The sequence below is a fragment of the Oncorhynchus masou genome, unplaced genomic scaffold (assembly GCF_036934945.1).
Source record: "Oncorhynchus masou masou isolate Uvic2021 unplaced genomic scaffold, UVic_Omas_1.1 unplaced_scaffold_873, whole genome shotgun sequence".
Classification (NCBI taxonomy): Eukaryota; Metazoa; Chordata; class Actinopteri; order Salmoniformes; family Salmonidae; genus Oncorhynchus; species Oncorhynchus masou.
Window position 1 is genome coordinate 87,501 of NW_027015192.1, and position 19,059 is coordinate 106,559.

General features: G+C 53.2%; 1 protein-coding gene across 1 annotated transcript in view; it reads left to right on the forward strand.

The window, feature by feature from the left end:
• LOC135537931 (dachshund homolog 1-like) overlaps positions 1–19,059 on the forward strand; it is a 105,958-nt gene that overhangs the window by 77,988 nt on the left and 8,911 nt on the right. The window contains exons 7-9 of the mRNA XM_064963943.1: positions 10,270–10,454; positions 12,395–12,542; positions 13,625–13,762. Coding sequence (XP_064820015.1) covers positions 10,270–10,454; positions 12,395–12,542; positions 13,625–13,762 — 471 coding nt within the window. The remainder of the gene's footprint in view (positions 1–10,269; positions 10,455–12,394; positions 12,543–13,624; positions 13,763–19,059) is intronic.

A 19,059-nucleotide genomic window follows, 5' to 3' on the forward strand; every position in this document is an offset into this window, starting at 1 on the left:
AGGGAGAAGAGAGAGGGAAGAGAGAGGGAAGGGAGAGAGGGAGAAGAGAGAGGGAGAAGGGAGAGGGAGAAGAGAGATGGAAGAGAGAGGGGGAGAAGAGAGAGGGAAGGGAGAGGGAGAAGAGAGACAGAAGAGAGAAGGAGAAGAGAGAGGGAAGAGAGAGGGAAGGGAGGGGGAAGAGAGAGGGAAGAGAGAGGGAAGGGAGAGGGAGAAGAGAGAGGGAAGAGAGAGGGAAGAGAGAGGGAAGGGAGAGGGAGAAGAGAGAGGGAAGAGAGAGGGAAGGGAGAGGGAGAAGAGAGACAGAAGAGAGAGGGAGAAGAGAGAGGGAAGAGAGAGGGAGAAGAGAGAGGGAAGGGAGAGGGAGAAGAGAGACAGAAGAGAGAGGGAGAAGAGAGACAGAAGAGAGAGGGAGAAGAGAGACAGAAGAGAGAGGGAAGGGAGAGGGAGAAGAGAGACGGAAGAGAGAGGGAGAAGAGAGAGGGAGAAGAGAGACAGAAGAGAGAGGGAAGGGAGAGGGAGAAGAGAGACAGAAGAGAGAGGGAGAAGAGAGACAGAAGAGAGAGGGAGAAGAGAGACGGAAGAGAGAGGGAGAAGAGAGACAGAAGAGAGAGGGAAGGGAGAGGGAGAAGAGAGACAGAAGAGAGAGGGAGAAGAGAGACAGAAGAGAGGGAGAAGAGAGACAGAAGAGAGAGGGAAGGGAGAGGGAGAAGAGAGACGGAAGAGAGAGGGAGAAGAGAGACAGAAGAGAGAGGGAGAAGAGAGACAGAAGAGAGAGGGAAGGGAGAGGGAAGAGAGAGGGAAGGGAGAGGGAGAAGAGAGAGGGAGAAGAGAGACAGAAGAGAGAGGGAGAAGAGAGACGGAAGAGAGAGGGAGAAGAGAGAGGGAGAAGAGAGACAGAAGGGAGACGGAAGAGAGAGGGAGAAGAGAGAGGGAAGGGAGAGGGAGAAGAGAGACGGAAGAGAGAGGGAGAAGAGAGAGAGAAGAAGAAGAAGAGAGAGAGAAGAGAGAGGGGTAGAGAGAGGGAAGAGAGAGAAGAGAGAGGGGTAGAGAGATAAGAAGAGAGAGAGAAGAAGAAGAAGAGAGAGAGAAGAGAGAGAAGAAGAGAGAGGGAAGAGAGAGAAGAAGAGAGAGAGAGAGAGAGAGAGGGGTAGAGAGAGGGAAGAGAGAGAAGAGAGAGGGAAGAGAGAGACAGAAGAGAGGGGGGTAGAGAGAGGGAAGAGAGAGAAGAGAGAGGGGTAGAGAGAGAAGAAAGAGGGGTAGAGAGGGAAGAGAGAGAAGAGAGGGGGTAGAGAGAGAGGAGAGAGGGGTAGAGAGAGAGAAGAGAGAGAAGAAAGAGGGGTAGAGAGAGGGAAGAGAGAGAAGAGAGAGGGGTAGAGAGAGAGAAGAGAGAGGGGTAGAGAGAGAGAAGAGAGAGGGGTAGAGAGAGAGAAAGAGAGGGGTAGAGAGAGAGAAGAGAGAGTGGTAGAGAGAGAGAAGAAGAGAGTACAGTCACTACATTACATACTAGGACATTGAAATGAAACACACTTCACAGGTTTTTGTTTGGCAGGATGAAAGAGAAGCGCGTTGCCAGATATGTAATTAAACCAATAAGATTTAACCAGTGAGAGACGTGTACGGTCATAAAGACAGTGATGATTATATGAAACAGGATGCATTAGTTTAATAAGACAAGAGGTCCATAATGGTGGAACTGAACTAGTGGGACGACTCAATAGATGAGAGGCTCACTGGAACTGTTTAGATGAGGCACGTGTTTCATTTAATCAATTGGTTTGTTCTATAGACAAATGAAAACCCATGCCAGTTACTGGTCGGCGTGTTCAGTTGTAATTGTGGTGGTACATAATTTGATTGGTTTCTCTTCAAGAGATTGAATGGGGTTGAATATCCACACAGAGAAATAGGTTTCAAACATCCTGTTGTTTTCTGAATTGTCTTTCTGTCACATGTGAGTCATTAGAGAATGTCTGAGACTCTTCTAGCTATATTCTCTCTTTGAACACTTTAACGTTAAGATCAAACATCAGAAGACGTCTGACAGTTAATCCACTTTATCCACCATAAGCATTTTCCTTTAAACTTCATTCAGACCTCACCTCTCTCTCCTTCCGCTGACAGTCAGGACGCTTCACTTAGTGGAGTTCATTAGCCTGAGGGAAGGAAGAGGAGGAGAGGGGAGAGGAGAGGAGGAGAGGGGAGGAGGAGAGGAGAGGGGAGGAGGAGAGGAGAGAGGAGAGGGGAGGAGGAGAGGGGAGAGGGGAGAGGAGAGGGGAGGAGGAGGAGGAGAGGGGAGAGGAGGAGAGGGGAGAGGAGGGGAGGGAGAGGGGAGAGGGGAGGAGGGAGAGGGAGAGGAGAGGAGGAGAGGGGAGGAGGGAGAGGAGAGGGAGAGGAGGAGAGGGGAGAGGAGAGGGGAGGAGGAGAGGGGAGAGGAGAGGAGGAGAGGGGAGAGGAGAGGAGGAGAGGGGAGAGGAGAGGAGGAGAGAGGGGGAGAGGGGAGGAGGAGAGGAGGAGAGGGGAGAGGAGAGGAGGAGAGGGAGAGAGGGAGAGGGGAGGAGGAGAGGGGAGGAGGAGAGGGGAGAGGAGAGGAGGAGAGGGGGAGAGGGAGAGGAGGGAGGGGAGAGGAGAGAGGGAGAGGGAGGGGAGGAGAGAGGGGAGAGGAGAGAGGGATGGAAGAGGAGGAGAGAGGGATGGAAGAGGAGGAGAGGGGAGAGGAGAGAGGGATGGAAGAGGAGGAGAGGGGAGAGGAGAGAGGGGAGGAGGAGAGGGGAGAGGAGAGAGGGATGGAAGAGGAGGAGAGAGGGATGGAAGAGGAGGAGAGGGGAGAGGTGAGAGGGATGGAAGAGGGGGAGAGGGGAGAGGAGAGAGGGAAGGAAGAGGAGGAGAGGAGAGAGGGATGGAAGAGGAGAGAGGGGAGAGGAGAGAGGGAGATGGGAGGAGGAGAGGGGGAGAGGAGAGAGGGATGGAAGAGGAGGAGAGAGGGATGGAAGAGGAGGAGAGGGGAGAGGAGAGAGGGATGGAAGAGGAGGAGAGGGGAGAGGAGAGAGGGAGAGGGGAGGAGGAGAGGGGAGAGGAGAGAGGGATGGAAGAGGAGGAGAGAGGGATGGAAGAGGAGGAGAGGGGAGAGGAGAGAGGGATGGAAGAGGAGGAGAGGGGGAGAGGAGAGAGGGAGAGGGGAGGAGGAGAGGGGGAGAGGAGAGAGGGATGGAAGAGGAGGAGAGAGGGATGGAAGAGGAGGAGAGGGGAGAGGTGAGAGGGATGGAAGGGGGGAGAGGGGAGAGGAGAGAGGGAAGGCGGGATGGAAGAGGAGGAGAGGGGAGAGGAGAGAGGGAAGGAAGAGGAGGAGAGGAGAGAGGGATGGAAGAGGAGGAGAGAGGGATGGAAGAGGAGGAGAGGAGAGAGGAGAGGAGGAGAGGGATGGAAGAGGAGGAGAGGAGAGGAGGAGAGGGGAGAGGGATGGAAGAGGAGGAGAGGGGAGAGGAGAGGAGAGAGGGATGGAAGAGGAGGAGAGGAGGAGAGGGGAGAGGGATGGAAGAGGAGGAGAGGAGAGAGGGATGGAAGAGGAGGAGAGGAGAGGAGAGAGGGATGGAAGAGGAGGAGAGGAGAGGAGGAGAGGGGAGAGGGATGGAAGAGGAGGAGAGGAGAGAGGGATGGAAGAGGAGGAGAGGAGAGAGGGATGGAAGAGGAGGAGAGGAGAGGAGGAGAGGAAAGAGGGATGGAAGAGGAGAGGAGGAGAGGGGAGAGGGATGGAAGAGGAGGAGAGGAGAGAGGGATGGAAGAGGAGGAGAGGAGAGAGGGATGGAAGAGGAGGAGAGGGGAGAGGAGAGACGGATGGAAGAGGAGGAGAGGTGAGAGGGATGGAAGAGGAGGAGATGGGAGAGGAGAGAGGGATGGAGGGATGGAAGAGGAGGAGAGGGAGAGGAGATAGGGATGGAAGAGGAGGAGAGGGGAGAGGGATGGAAGAGGAGGAGAGGGGAGAGGAGAGAGGGAAGGAAGATGAGGAGAGGAGAGAGGGATGGGGGGATGGAAGAGGAGGAGAGGAGAGAGGGATGGAAGAGGAGGAGAGGGGAGAGGGAAGGAAGAGGAGGAGAGGGGAGAGGAGAGAGGGATGGAAGAGGAGGAGAGGGGAGAGGGATGGAAGAGGAGGAGAGGAGAGAGGGATGGAAGAGGAGGAGAGGAGAGAGGGAAGGGGGGATGGAAGAGAGGAGAGAGGGATGGAAGAGGAGGAGAGGGAGAGGGATGGAAGAGGAGGAGAGGAGAGAGGGATGGAAGAGGAGGAGAGGAGAGAGGGAAGGGGGGATGGAAGAGAGGAGAGAGGGATGGAAGAGGAGGAGAGGAGAGGAGGAGAGGAGAGAGGGATGGAAGAGGAGAGGAGGAGAGGAGAGAGGGATGGAAGAGGAGGAGAGGAGAGAGGGATGGAAGAGGAGGAGAGGAGAGAGGGAAGGGGGGATGGAAGAGGAGGAGAGGGAGAGAGGGAGAGAGGGAAGGAGGGATGGAAGAGGAGGAGAGGAGAGAGGGATGGAAGAGGAGGAGAGGAGAGAGGGAAGGAGGGATGGAAGAGGAGGAGAGGGGAGAGGGATGGAAGAGGAGGAGAGGAGAGAGGGAAGGGGGGATGGAAGAGGAGGAGAGGAGAGAGGAGAGAGGGAAGGTGGGATGGAAGAGGAGGAGAGGGAAGGGGGGATGGAAGAGGAGAGAGGGAAGGGGGATGGAAGAGGAGGAGAGGGGAGAGGGATGGAAGAGGAGGAGAGGGGAGAGGAGAGAGGGATGGAAGAGGAGGAGAGGAGAGAGGGAAGGGGGTATGGAAGAGGAGAGAGGGAAGGAGGGATGGAAGAGGAGAGGAGGAGCGAGGGAAGGAAGAGGAGGAGAGGGGAGAGGAGAGAGGGATGGAAGAGGAGGAGAGGAGAGGAGAGAGGGATGGAAGAGGAGGAGAGGAGAGAGGGATGGAAGAGGAGGAGAGGAGAGAGGAGGAGAGGGGAGAGGGATGGAAGAGGAGGAGAGGAGAGAGGGATGGAAGAGGAACGAGGAGAGAGGGAAGGAAGAGGAGGAGAGGGGAGAGGAGAGAGGGATGGAAGAGGAGGAGAGGAGAGAGGGAAGGAGGGATGGAAGAGGGGGAGAGGGAAGGAGGGATGGAAGAGGAGGAGAGGAGAGAGGGAAGGGGGGATGGAAGAGGAGGAGAGGAGAGAGGGATGGAAGAGGAACGAGGAGAGAGGGAAGGAAGAGGAGGAGAGGGGAGAGGAGAGAGGGATGGAAGAGGAGGAGAGGAGAGAGGGAAGGAGGGATGGAAGAGGGGAGAGGGAAGGAGGGATGGAAGAGGAGGAGAGGAGAGAGGGAAGGGGGGATGGAAGAGGAGGAGAGGAGATAGGGATGGAAGAGGTGGAGAGGAGAGAGGGAATGGGGGATGGAAGAGGAGAGGGAAGGAGGGATGGAAGAGGAGGAGAGGAGAGAGGGAAGGGGGATGGAAGAGGAGAGAGGGAAGGAGGGATGGAAGAGGAGGAGAGGAGAGAGGGAAGAGGGGATGGAAGAGGAGGAGAGGAGAGAATAAGAAAGAGAATGATGGAAAGAAAAAATGGAAAACAATGACCTTGGTTGAGGAGATCTGGAGAGAGGAGAGAGGGAGATGAGAAAGGGAGAGGAGAGTGGAAGAGGAGAAGAAGAGAGAGAGGAGAGGGAAGAGGAGAAGGGGGAAGAGGGGGAGAGGGACAGGAGGTGGGTCGAGGGGTTGGGAGAAGAGAGTGGAGGGAAGGATGGAGAGGAGAGGAGGGGAGAGGGACAGGAGGGGGTCGAGGGGTTGGGAGAAGAAGGTGGAGGGAAGGATGGAGAGGAGAGGAGAGGAGGGAGAAGAGGTAGGGATGGATAAAACAGTAACTCAAAGAGGATCAGTCACATCAAAGGAGGGGAGGAGAGGGAGGGTGGAGAGAGGAGGGGGATCCATACTGCATCCCGATGACGCTGCAGTACAGAGCAGGGGGAGGCGGGGGGGCTAAGGGGCCACAGGAGGAGAAGTAGAGTTGGACGCCCTGCGTTTGACGAGCGCTGAGCAACACCTGACACTGACAGACTGCTAATTACATCTAGTACTGATATAGAGGAAGGCTTTTAGGAACGGGAGAGGAAATGAAAAGAGAGAGGGAGAGGGGGAGAGAGGGGGAGAGAAGGAGAGAGAGAGGGGGGGGGGGGGAGAGAGAGAATGGGGACATGCTTTTTACCCTTCAATGCACTAGCCTGTTTGCCAAGATTGAAGGGGGGGGGGGGGCTGAAGATGCTTTGGTCAGCTAAGTGTGATGGTGGTTTGTGTGTGTGTATCCGTGTGTATCCGTGTGTATCCGTGTGTATCCGTGTGTATCCGTGTGTATCCGTGTGTATCCGTGTGTATCCGTGTGTATCCGTGTGTATCCGTGTGTATCCGTGTGTATCCGTATCCGTGCCTGTGAGGTAGATCTAATTCAACCCCATCAGACTCAGGTGAAGCTGAGACAGTCTGTAGATAGAGCACAGTGAAACTCCTCATAAGGGAGAGAGAGGGAGAGGGAGGGAGGGAGGGAGAGGGAGAGAGAGGGAGAGAGGTGAGGTGAAGCTGAGACAGTCTGTAGATAGAGCACAGTGAAACTCCTCATAAGGGAGAGAGAGAGGGAGAGAGAGGGAGGGAGAGGGAGAGAGAGAGGGAGAGAGGGAGAGAGGGAGAGGTGAGGTGAAGCTGAGACAGTCTGTAGATAGAGCACAGTGAAACTCCTCATAAGGGAGAGAGAGAGAGAGAGAGAGGGAGAGAGGTGAGGTGAAGCTGAGACAGTCTGTAGATAGAGCACAGTGAAACTCCTCATAAGGGAGAGGGAGAGGGAGAGAGGTGAGGTGAAGCTGAGACAGTCTGTAGATAGAGCACAGTGAAACTCCTCATAAGGGAGAGAGGGAGAGAGAGGGAGAGAGAGGGAGAGAGGTGAGGTGAAGCTGAGACAGTCTGTAGATAGAGCACAGTAAAACTCCTCATAAGGGAGAGAGAGGGAGAGAGAGGGAGAGGGAGGGAGAGGGAGAGAGGGAGAGAGAGGGAGAGAGGTGAGGTGAAGCTGAGACAGTCTGTAGATAGAGCACAGTAAAACTCCTCATAAGGGAGAGAGGGAGAGAGAGGGAGAGGGAGGGAGAGGGAGAGAGAGGGAGAGAGGTGAGGTGAAGCTGAGACAGTCTGTAGATAGAGCACAGTAAAACTCCTCATAAGGGAGAGAGGGAGAGAGAGGGAGAGGGAGGGAGAGGGAGAGAGGTGAGGTGAAGCTGAGACAGTCTGTAGATAGAGCACAGTAAAACTCCTCATAAGGGAGAGAGAGGGAGAGAGAGGGAGAGAGAGGGGAGAGAGGGAGAGAGAGGGAGAGAGGTGAGGTGAAGCTGAGACAGTCTGTAGATAGAGCACAGTAAAACTCCTCATAAGGGAGAGAGGGAGAGAGAGGGAGAGAGAGAGAGAGAGAGAGGGAGAGAGGGAGAGGGAGAGAGGTGAGGTGAGGTGAGGTGAAGCTGAGACAGTCTGTAGATAGAGCACAGTAAAACTCCACTGCTCATAAGCACTTTCAGTTTTTCTTCAAAAATAGTTTTTAGGATTATAATGTAAATGTAATTCAGAGTATTGTAGGGCACCACAGCCTGGCTTGTAAACTCGTCTTCACGCTCCATCACCACCATTAACACGTCTACTTGTGTCGTTTCCAGAACCAGGTTGTCCAGGTTGGGATCAGCTGTTAGTGTGTTATTGGTCTCATTAACATTCTACTACAGAACCGTGTCTCTCCTCTCCACACTAAATTACTTTTTCCCCTCCCAAACTTCTACAGTTTAAACATTAGCTGCTTTGAAATTAAGTGGAATGCACCTTCATCTAAAAAGCCATATTAATTTGGTCTTCATTGTGAGTTGTAGAAAAAGTCATCATAGCAACAAAAGGGGCGGCAGGGTAGCCTAGTGGTTAGAGTGGAGGGGCGGCAGGGTAGCCTAGTGGTTAGAGTGGAGGGGCGGCAGGGTAGCCTAGTGGTTAGAGTGGAGGGGCGGCAGGGTAGCCTAGTGGTTAGAGTGGAGGGGCGGCAGGGTAGCCTAGTGGTTAGAGTGGAGGGGCGGCAGGGTAGCCTAGTGGTTAGAGTGGAGGGGCGGCAGGGTAGCCTAGTGGTTAGAGTGGAGGGGCGGCAGGGTAGCCTAGTGGTTAGAGCGTTGGACTAGTAACCGGAAGGTTACAAGTTCAAACCCCCGAGCTGACAAGGTACAAATCTGTCGTTCTGCCCCTGAACAGGCAGTTAACCCACTGTTCCTAGGCCGTCATTGTAAATAAGAATTTGTTCTTAACTGACTTGCCTAGTTAAATAAAGGTAAAATAAAGGAAAAATAAAAAGACCATCCTCTCTCTCAAACAGAGAGTTACATGGAGATGAAATAAGACTCACAGAGTCTTGTTGTTGTTGTTGTTGTTGTTGTTGTTGTTGTTGTGCTGCCTGGGTCTCACTGCTTAACATGTGATGTATTTACTCAATCTGATCTGTAGAGGTTAAACAACACTACTCAATCTGATCTGTAGAGGAGGTAAAACAACACAACTCAATCTGATCTGTAGAGGAGGTTAAACAACACAACTCAATCTGATCTGTATAGGAGGTTAAACAACACAACTCAATCTGATCTGTAGAGGAGGTTAAACAACACAACTCAATCTGATCTGTAGAGGAGGTTAAACAACACAACTCAATCTGATCTGTAGAGGAGGTTAAACAACACAACTCAATCTGATCTGTAGAGGAGGTTAAACAACACAACTCAATCTGATCTGTAGAGGAGGTTAAACAACACAACTCAATCTGATCTGTATAGGAGGTTAAACAACACAACTCAATCTGATCTGTAGAGGAGGTTAAACAACACAACTCAATCTGATCTGTAGAGGAGGTTAAACAACACAACTCAATCTGATCTGTAGAGGAGGTTAAACAACACAACTCAATCTGATCTGTAGAGGAGGTTAAACAACACTACTCAATCTGATCTGTAGAGGAGGTTAAACAACACAACTCAATCTGATCTGTAGAGGAGGTTAAACAACACAACTCAATCTGATCTGTAGAGGAGGTTAAACAACACAACTCAATCTGATCTGTAGAGGTAAAACAACACTACTCAATCTGATCTGTAGAGGAGGTTAAACAACACAACTCAATCTGATCTGTAGAGGGTAAACAACACTACTCAATCTGATCTGTAGAGGAGGTTAAACAACACAACTCAATCTGATCTGTAGAGGTAAAACAACACTCCTCAATCTGATCTGTAGAGGAGGTTAAACAACACTACTCAATCTGATCTGTAGAGGAGGTTAAACAACACAACTCAATCTGATCTGTAGAGGTTAAACAACACAACTCAATCTGATCTGTAGAGGAGGTTAAACAAAACAACTCAATCTGATCTGTAGAGGAGGTTAAACAAAACAACTCAATCTGATCTGTAGAGGAGGTTAAACAACACAACTCAATCTGATCTGTAGAGGTTAAACAACACAACTCAATCTGATCTGTAGAGGAGGTTAAACAAAACAACTCAATCTGATCTGTAGAGGTTAAACAAAACAACTCAATCTGATCTGTAGAGGAGGTTAAACAACACTACTCAATCTGATCTGTAGAGGAGGTTAAACAACACTACTCAATCTGATCTGTAGAGGAGGTTAAACAACACAACTCAATCTGATCTGTAGAGGAGGTTAAACAACACAACTCAATCTGATCTGTAGAGGAGGTTAAACAACACAACTCAATCTGATCTGTAGAGGAGGTTAAACAACACAACTCAATCTGATCTGTAGAGACACTGAAACTAATTAAAGAAAACAGAGCAGCTGTTGCCTTTATGCCAACTGGCAGAGATAGCAGGCGTCTGTCTGTGAGAGTGAGGAGCAAGACAAAGAGGGAGAACGTGTGTGATTTAAACGTGGCCATGACATAGTTATCAGTAGTGCAGGAGAACAGACATCTGTGAACCCAGTATTACAGTATACTCAGAGGACAGTGTGCTTCCATCTGTGTGTCTTCAGTGGAGCCACACTGAAAAGGTTGGGTGTGGTTTCTTGAGTTTGTCAGTTGTAGTTTAGTCGTGGGCACAGCCAATCACAATCTTCCTCTATTTTGCATGTTCTGAATAATTAATATCACCATCTCTCTCTCTCTCTCTCTCTGTCTTTCCCCAGAAGAGCCAAACACAACAGTAAATGCATTCTGATGACTTCTCTGCTATTTTCTTTTGTCTGTTCGCAAGATGACTGTGGTTCCCTGAGCACCCAGACAGTCAGAGAACCAATCAGAGAGCCAGTCAGAGAACCAATCAGAGACGGCTATGAGAGGCTGTCGTTCTCGGGGCAGAAGCTTCCTCCAGGGTTCCCCGGGCCCTTTATCTTCCCTGAGGGGCTGTCGTCAATAGAGACTCTGCTCACTAACATCCAGGTGGGGCTCTACTCTCTGTTCTCGACTGAATCGTCCCAGAAGGTGTAATGGTGACGATGTTTTGCTGAACCATGTTTTGATATTGGAGGCTGCATCTTCTTTCTCTACTCACAGTTTGTTATCACACATCTGGATGAGTAACTCCACCTCACCTCATCTCTCTATCTGTGTCTCTGGGCTCCACCTCATCTCTCTATCTGTGTCTCTGGGCTCCACCTCATCTCATCACTCTATCTGTGTCTCTGGGCTCCACCTCATCTCATCTCTCTAACTGTGTCTCTGGGCTCCACCTCACCTCATCTCTCTATCTGTGTCTCTGGGCTCCACCTCACCTCATCTCTCTATCTGTGTCTCTGGGCTCCACCTCATCTCATCTCTCTATCTGTGTCTCTGGGCTCCACCTCATCTCTCTATCTGTGTCTCTGGGCTCCACCTCATCTCATCTCTCTATCTGTGTCTCTGGGCTCCACCTCATCTCTCTATCTGTGTCTCTGGGCTCCACCTCATCTCATCTCTCTATCTGTGTCTCTGGGCTCCACCTCATCTCTCTATCTGTGTCTCTGGGCTCCATCTCATCTCTCTATCTGTGTCTCTGGGCTCCACCTCATCTCATCTCTCTATCTGTGTCTCTGGGCTCCACCTCATCTCATCTCTCTAACTGTGTCTCTGGGCTCCACCTCATCTCATCTCTCTATCTGTGTCTCTGGGCTCCACCTCACCTCATCTCTCTATCTGTGTCTCTGGGCTCCACCTCATCTCATCTCTCTATCTGTGTCTCTGGGCTCCACCTCATCTCATCTCTCTATCTGTGTCTCTGGGCTCCACCTCATCTCATCTCTCTATCTGTGTCTCTGGGCTCCACCTCATCTCATCTCTCTATCTGTGTCTCTGGGCTCCACCTCATCTCATCTCTCTATCTGTGTCTCTGGGCTCCACCTCATCTCATCTCTCTATCTGTGTCTCTGGGCTCCACCTCATCTCATCTCTCTATCTGTGTCTCTGGGCTCCACCTCATCTCTCTATCTGTGTCTCTGGGCTCCACCTCATCTCATCTCTCTATCTGTGTCTCTGGGCTCCACCTCATCTCTCTATCTGTGTCTCTGGGCTCCACCTCATCTCATCTCTCTATCTGTGTCTCTGGGCTCCACCTCATCTCTCTATCTGTGTCTCTGGGCTCCACCTCATCTCTCTATCTGTGTCTCTGGGCTCCACCTCATCTCATCTCTCTATCTGTGTCTCTGGGCTCCACCTCACCTCATCTCTCTATCTGTGTCTCTGGGCTCCACCTCATCTCATCTCTCTATCTGTGTCTCTGGGCTCCACCTCATCTCTCTATCTGTGTCTCTGGGCTCCATCTCATCTCTCTATCTGTGTCTCTGGGCTCCATCTCATCTCTCTATCTGTGTCTCTGGGCTCCATCTCATCTCTCTATCTGTGTCTCTGGGCTCCACCTCATCTCATCTCTCTATCTGTGTCTCTGGGCTCCACCTCATCTCATCTCTCTATCTGTGTCTCTGGGCTCCACCTCATCTCATCTCTCTATCTGTGTCTCTGGGCTCCACCTCATCTCATCTCTCGACCTGTGTCTCTGGGCTCCACCTCATCTCTCTATCTGTGTCTCTGGGCTCCATCTCATCTCTCTATCTGTGTCTCTGGGCTCCACCTCATCTCATCTCTCTATCTGTGTCTCTGGGCTCCACCTCATCTCATCTCTCGACCTGTGTCTCTGGGCTCCACCTCATCTCTCTATCTGTGTCTCTGGGCTCCATCTCATCTCTCTATCTGTGTCTCTGGGCTCCACCTCATCTCATCTCTCTAACTGTGTCTCTTGGGGATCACCTGGGGATCACCTTGGGGATCACAGACTACACACTACAGTGATGTATGGATTTAGTGTAACAGCCTCTTGATGTGTGTCTTACTCTGTGCCCTCCAAGCAGGGCTTGCTGAAGGTTGCCATCGACAACACGCGTGCTCAGGACAAGCAGGTGCAGACGGAGAAGTCAGAGCTGAAGATGGAACTGTTCAGAGAGAGGGAGCTCAGAGAGACACTGGAGAGACAGCTCACCATGGAGCAGAAAAACAGAGGTCGGTTAACACTACATTACCCACAACACACTGCACACTACACTACATTACCCACAGTGAACTGTTCAGAGAGAGGGAGCTCAGAGAGACACTGGAGAGACAGCTCACCATGGAGCAGAAAAACAGAGGGTGGTTAACACTACATTACCCACAACACACTGCACACTACACTACATTACCCACAACACACTGCACACTACACTACATTACCCACAGTGAACTGTTCAGAGAGAGGGAGCTAAGAGAGACACTGGAGAGACAGCTCACCATGGAGCAGAAAAACAGAGGTTGGTTAACACTACATTACCCACAACACACTGCACACTACACTACATTACCCACAACACACTGCACACTACACTACATTACCCACAGTGAACTGTTCAGAGAGAGGGAGCTCAGAGAGACACTGGAGAGACAGCTCACCATGGAGCAGAAAAACAGAGGTTGGTTAACACTACATTACCCACAACACACTGCACACTACACTACACTACATTACCCACAACACACTGCACACTACACTACACTACATTACCCACAACACACTGCACACTACACTACATTACCCACAGTGAACTGTTCAGAGAGAGGGAGCTCAGAGAGACACTGGAGAGACAGCTCACCATGGAGCAGAAAAACAGAGGTTGGTTAACACTACATTACCCACAACACACTGCACACTACACTACACTACATTACCCACAACACACTGCACACTACACTACATTACCCACAGTGAACTGTTCAGAGAGAGGGAGCTCAGAGAGACACTGGAGAGACAGCTCACCATGGAGCAGAAAAACAGAGGTCGGTTAACACTACATTACCCACAACACACTGCACACTACACTACATTACCCACAGTGAACTGTTCAGAGAGAGGGAGCTAAGAGAGACAGCTCACCATGGAGCAGAAAAACAGAGGTCGGTTAACACTACATTACCCACAACACACTGCACACTACACTACATTACCCGCAACCCACCGGCACACCATACTACTCATCTCTGTTTCCGGTGAGCCCTAAAAACAAGCACTGCAATTCCTCACAATTCTCAACTGTTGTGTGTATTTTCAGTGCTGATCCAGAAGCGTCTGAAGAAAGAGAAGAAGAGTAAGAGGAAACTTCAGGAGGCTCTGCAGTTTGAGTGTAAACTGAGAGACCATGCTGAGCAGACTCTGCAGCAGACTGTAGCGGCAGACAGAGCCCTCTGTGGTAAGTCTCCAGGCTACGTCACCGTTTACATTCACTTTTCTCTTGGGGCGGCAGGGGAGCCTAGTGGTTAGAGTGTAGAGGTGGCAGGGGAGCCTGGTGGTTAGAGTGTAGAGGCGGCAGGGTAGCCTAGTGGTTAGAGTGGAGAGGCGGCAGGGGAGCCTAGTGGTTAGAGTGTAGAGGCGGCAGGTAGCCTAGTGGTTAGAGTGTAGAGGCGGCAGGGGAGCCTAGTGGTTAGAGTGTAGAGGCGGCAGGTAGCCTGGTGGTTAGAGTGTAGAGGCGGCAGGGGAGCCTAGTGGTTAGAGTGTAGAGGTGGCAGGGGAGCCTAGTGGTTAGAGTGGAGAGGTGGCAGGTAGCCTAGTGGTTAGAGTGTAGAGGCGGCAGGGTAGCCTAGTGGTTAGAGTGGAGAGGCGGCAGGGGAGCCTGGTGGTTAGAGTGTAGAGGCGGCAGGTAGCCTAGTGGTTAGAGTGTAGAGGTGGCAGGTAGCCTAGTGGTTAGAGTGGAGAGGTGGCAGGTAGCCTAGTGGTTAGAGTGGAGAGGCGGCAGGTAGCCTAGTGGTTAGAGTGGAGAGGCGGCAGGGGAGCCTAGTGGTTAGAGTGGAGAGGCGGCATGTAGCCTAGTGGTTAGAGTGGAGAGGCGGCAGGGGAGCCTAGTGGTTAGAGTGGAGAGGTGGCAGGTAGCCTAGTGGTTAGAGTGGAGAGGTGGCAGGTAGCCTAGTGGTTAGAGTGTAGAGGCGGCAGGGTAGCCTAGTGGTTAGAGTGGAGAGGCGGCAGGTAGCCTAGTGGTTAGAGTGTAGAGGCGGCAGGGGAGCCTAGTGGTTAGAGTGGAGAGGTGGCAGGTAGCCTAGTGGTTAGAGTGGAGAGGTGGCATGTTAGCCTAGTGGTTAGAGTGGAGAGGCGGCAGGGGAGCCTAGTGGTTAGAGTGGAGAGGTGGCAGGTAGCCTAGTGGTTAGAGTGTAGAGGCGGCAGGGGAGCCTAGTGGTTAGAGTGGAGAGGTGGCAGGTAGCCTAGTGGTTAGAGTGGAGAGGTGGCATGTTAGCCTAGTGGTTAGAGTGGAGAGGCGGCAGGGGAGCCTAGTGGTTAGAGTGGAGAGGTGGCAGGTAGCCTAGTGGTTAGAGTGTAGAGGCGGCAGGGGAGCCTAGTGGTTAGAGTGGAGAGGTGGCAGGTAGCCTAGTGGTTAGAGTGTAGAGGCGGCAGGGTAGCCTAGTGGTTAGAGTGGAGAGGCGGCAGGTAGCCTGGTGGTTAGAGTGTAGAGGCGGCAGGGGAGCCTAGTGGTTAGAGTGGAGAGGTGGCAGGGTAGCCTAGTGGTTAGAGTGTAGAGGCGGCAGGGTAGCCTAGTGGTTAGAGTGGAGAGGCGGCAGGGGAGCCTAGTGGTTAGAGTGGAGAGGTGGCAGGTAGCCTAGTGGTTAGAGTGTAGAGGCGGCAGGGTAGCCTAGTGGTTAGAGTGGAGAGGCGGCAGGTAGCCTGGTGGTTAGAGTGTAGAGGCGGCAGGGGAGCCTGGTGGTTAGAGTGTAGAGGTGGCAGGGTAGCCTAGTGGTTAGAGTGTAGAGGTGGCAGGGGAGCCTAGTGGTTAGAGTGGAGAGGTGGCAGGGGAGCCTAGTGGTTAGAGTGGAGAGGTGGCAGGTAGCCTAGTGGTTAGAGTGTAGAGGCGGCAGGGTAGCCTAGTGGTTAGAGTGGAGAGGCGGCAGGGGAGCCTGGTGGTTAGAGTGTAGAGGCGGCAGGTAGCCTAGTGGTTAGAGTGTAGAGGTGGCAGGTAGCCTAGTGGTTAGAGTGGAAAGGTGGCAGGTAGCCTAGTGGTTAGAGTGTAGAGGTGGCAGGTAGCCTAGTGGTTAGAGTGTAGAGGCGGCAGGGGAGCCTAGTGGTTAGAGTGTAGAGGCGGCAGGGGAGCCTAGTGGTTAGAGTGGAGAGGTGGCAGGTAGCCTAGTGGTTAGAGTGTAGAGGCGGCAGGGTAGCCTAGTGGTTAGAGTGGAGAGGCGGCAGGGGAGCCTGGTGGTTAGAGTGTAGAGGCGGCAGGTAGCCTAGTGGTTAGAGTGTAGAGGTGGCAGGTAGCCTAGTGGTTAGAGTGGAGAGGTGGCAGGTAGCCTAGTGGTTAGAGTGGAGAGGCGGCAGGTAGCCTAGTGGTTAGAGTGGAGAGGCGGCAGGGGAGCCTAGTGGTTAGAGTGGAGAGGCGGCAGGGGAGCCTGGTGGTTAGAGTGTAGAGGCGGCAGGTAGCCTAGTGGTTAGAGTGGAGAGGCGGCAGGGGAGCCTAGTGGTTAGAGTGGAGAGGTGGCAGGTAGCCTAGTGGTTAGAGTGGAGAGGTGGCAGGTAGCCTAGTGGTTAGAGTGGAGAGGTGGAAGGTAGCCTAGTGGTTAGAGTGGAGAGGTGGCAGGTAGCCTAGTGGTTAGAGTGTAGAGGCGGCAGGGTAGCCTAGTGGTTAGAGTGGAGAGGCGGCAGGGGAGCCTGGTGGTTAGAGTGTAGAGGTGGCAGGTAGCCTAGTGGTTAGAGTGTAGAGGCGGCAGGGTAGCCTAGTGGTTAGAGTGGAGAGGCGGCAGGGGAGCCTGGTGGTTAGAGTGTAGAGGCGGCAGGTAGCCTAGTGGTTAGAGTGTAGAGGTGGCAGGTAGCCTAGTGGTTAGAGTGGAGAGGTGGCAGGTAGCCTAGTGGTTAGAGTGTAGAGGCGGCAGGTAGCCTAGTGGTTAGAGTGTAGAGGTGGCAGGTAGCCTAGTGGTTAGAGTGGAAAGGTGGCAGGTAGCCTAGTGGTTAGAGTGGAGAGGTGGCAGGTAGCCTAGTGGTTAGAGTGTAGAGGCGGCAGGGGAGCCTAGTGGTTAGAGTGTAGAGGCGGCAGGGGAGCCTAGTGGTTAGAGTGGAGAGGTGGCAGGTAGCCTAGTGGTTAGAGTGTAGAGGCGGCAGGGTAGCCTAGTGGTTAAAGTGGAGAGGCGGCAGGGGAGCCTGGTGGTTAGAGTGTAGAGGCGGCAGGTAGCCTAGTGGTTAGAGTGTAGAGGTGGCAGGTAGCCTAGTGGTTAGAGTGGAGAGGTGGCAGGTAGCCTAGTGGTTAGAGTGGAGAGGCGGCAGGTAGCCTAGTGGTTAGAGTGGAGAGGCGGCAGGGGAGCCTAGTGGTTAGAGTGGAGAGGCGGCATGTAGCCTGGTGGTTAGAGTGTAGAGGCGGCAGGTAGCCTAGTGGTTAGAGTGTAGAGGTGGCAGGTAGCCTAGTGGTTAGAGTGGAGAGGTGGAAGGTAGCCTAGTGGTTAGAGTGGAGAGGCGGCAGGGGAGCCTAGTGGTTAGAGTGGAGAGGCGGCATGTAGCCTAGTGGTTAGAGTGGAGAGGCGGCAGGGGAGCCTAGTGGTTAGAGTGGAGAGGTGGCAGGTAGCCTAGTGGTTAGAGTGGAGAGGTGGCAGGTAGCCTAGTGGTTAGAGTGTAGAGGCGGCAGGGGAGCCTAGTGGTTAGAGTGGAGAGGCGGCATGTAGCCTGGTGGTTAGAGTGTAGAGGCGGCAGGGGAGCCTAGTGGTTAGAGTGGAGAGGCGGCATGTAGCCTAGTGGTTAGAGTGGAGAGGCGGCAGGGTAGCCTAGTGGTTAGAGTGGAGAGGTGGCAGGTAGCCTAGTGGTTAGAGTGTAGAGGCGGCAGGGTAGCCTAGTGGTTAGAGTGGAGAGGCGGCAGGGGAGCCTGGTGGTTAGAGTGTAGAGGCGGCAGGTAGCCTAGTGGTTAGAGTGTAGAGGTGGCAGGTAGCCTAGTGGTTAGAGTGGAGAGGTGGCAGGTAGCCTAGTGGTTAGAGTGTAGAGGCGGCAGGTAGCCTAGTGGTTAGAGTGTAGAGGTGGCAGGTAGCCTAGTGGTTAGAGTGGAAAGGTGGCAGGTAGCCTAGTGGTTAGAGTGGAGAGGTGGCAGGTAGCCTAGTGGTTAGAGTGTAGAGGCGGCAGGGGAGCCTAGTGGTTAGAGTGTAGAGGCGGCAGGGGAGCCTAGTGGTTAGAGTGGAGAGGTGGCAGGTAGCCTAGTGGTTAGAGTGTAGAGGCGGCAGGGTAGCCTAGTGGTTAGAGTGGAGAGGCGGCAGGGGAGCCTGGTGGTTAGAGTGTAGAGGCGGCAGGTAGCCTAGTGGTTAGAGTGTAGAGGTGGCAGGTAGCCTAGTGGTTAGAGTGGAGAGGTGGCAGGTAGCCTAGTGGTTAGAGTGGAGAGGCGGCAGGTAGCCTAGTGGTTAGAGTGGAGAGGCGGCAGGGGAGCCTAGTGGTTAGAGTGGAGAGGCGGCATGTAGCCTGGTGGTTAGAGTGTAGAGGCGGCAGGTAGCCTAGTGGTTAGAGTGTAGAGGTGGCAGGTAGCCTAGTGGTTAGAGTGGAGAGGTGGAAGGTAGCCTAGTGGTTAGAGTGGAGAGGCGGCAGGGGAGCCTGGTGGTTAGAGTGTAGAGGCGGCAGGTAGCCTAGTGGTTAGAGTGTAGAGGTGGCAGGTAGCCTAGTGGTTAGAGTGGAGAGGTGGCAGGTAGCCTAGTGGTTAGAGTGTAGAGGCGGCAGGTAGCCTAGTGGTTAGAGTGTAGAGGCGGCAGGGGAGCCTAGTGGTTAGAGTGGAGAGGCGGCATGTAGCCTGGTGGTTAGAGTGTAGAGGCGGCAGGGGAGCCTAGTGGTTAGAGTGGAGAGGCGGCATGTAGCCTAGTGGTTAGAGTGGAGAGGCGGCAGGGTAGCCTAGTGGTTAGAGTGGAGAGGTGGCAGGTAGCCTAGTGGTTAGAGTGTAGAGGCGGCAGGGTAGCCTAGTGGTTAGAGTGGAGAGGCGGCAGGGGAGCCTGGTGGTTAGAGTGTAGAGGCGGCAGGTAGCCTAGTGGTTAGAGTGTAGAGGTGGCAGGTAGCCTAGTGGTTAGAGTGGAGAGGTGGCAGGTAGCCTAGTGGTTAGAGTGTAGAGGCGGCAGGTAGCCTAGTGGTTAGAGTGTAGAGGTGGCAGGTAGCCTAGTGGTTAGAGTGGAAAGGTGGCAGGTAGCCTAGTGGTTAGAGTGGAGAGGTGGCAGGTAGCCTAGTGGTTAGAGTGTAGAGGCGGCAGGGGAGCCTAGTGGTTAGAGTGTAGAGGCGGCAGGGGAGCCTAGTGGTTAGAGTGGAGAGGTGGCAGGTAGCCTAGTGGTTAGAGTGTAGAGGCGGCAGGGTAGCCTAGTGGTTAGAGTGGAGAGGCGGCAGGGGAGCCTGGTGGTTAGAGTGTAGAGGCGGCAGGTAGCCTAGTGGTTAGAGTGTAGAGGTGGCAGGTAGCCTAGTGGTTAGAGTGGAGAGGTGGCAGGTAGCCTAGTGGTTAGAGTGGAGAGGCGGCAGGTAGCCTAGTGGTTAGAGTGGAGAGGCGGCAGGGGAGCCTAGTGGTTAGAGTGG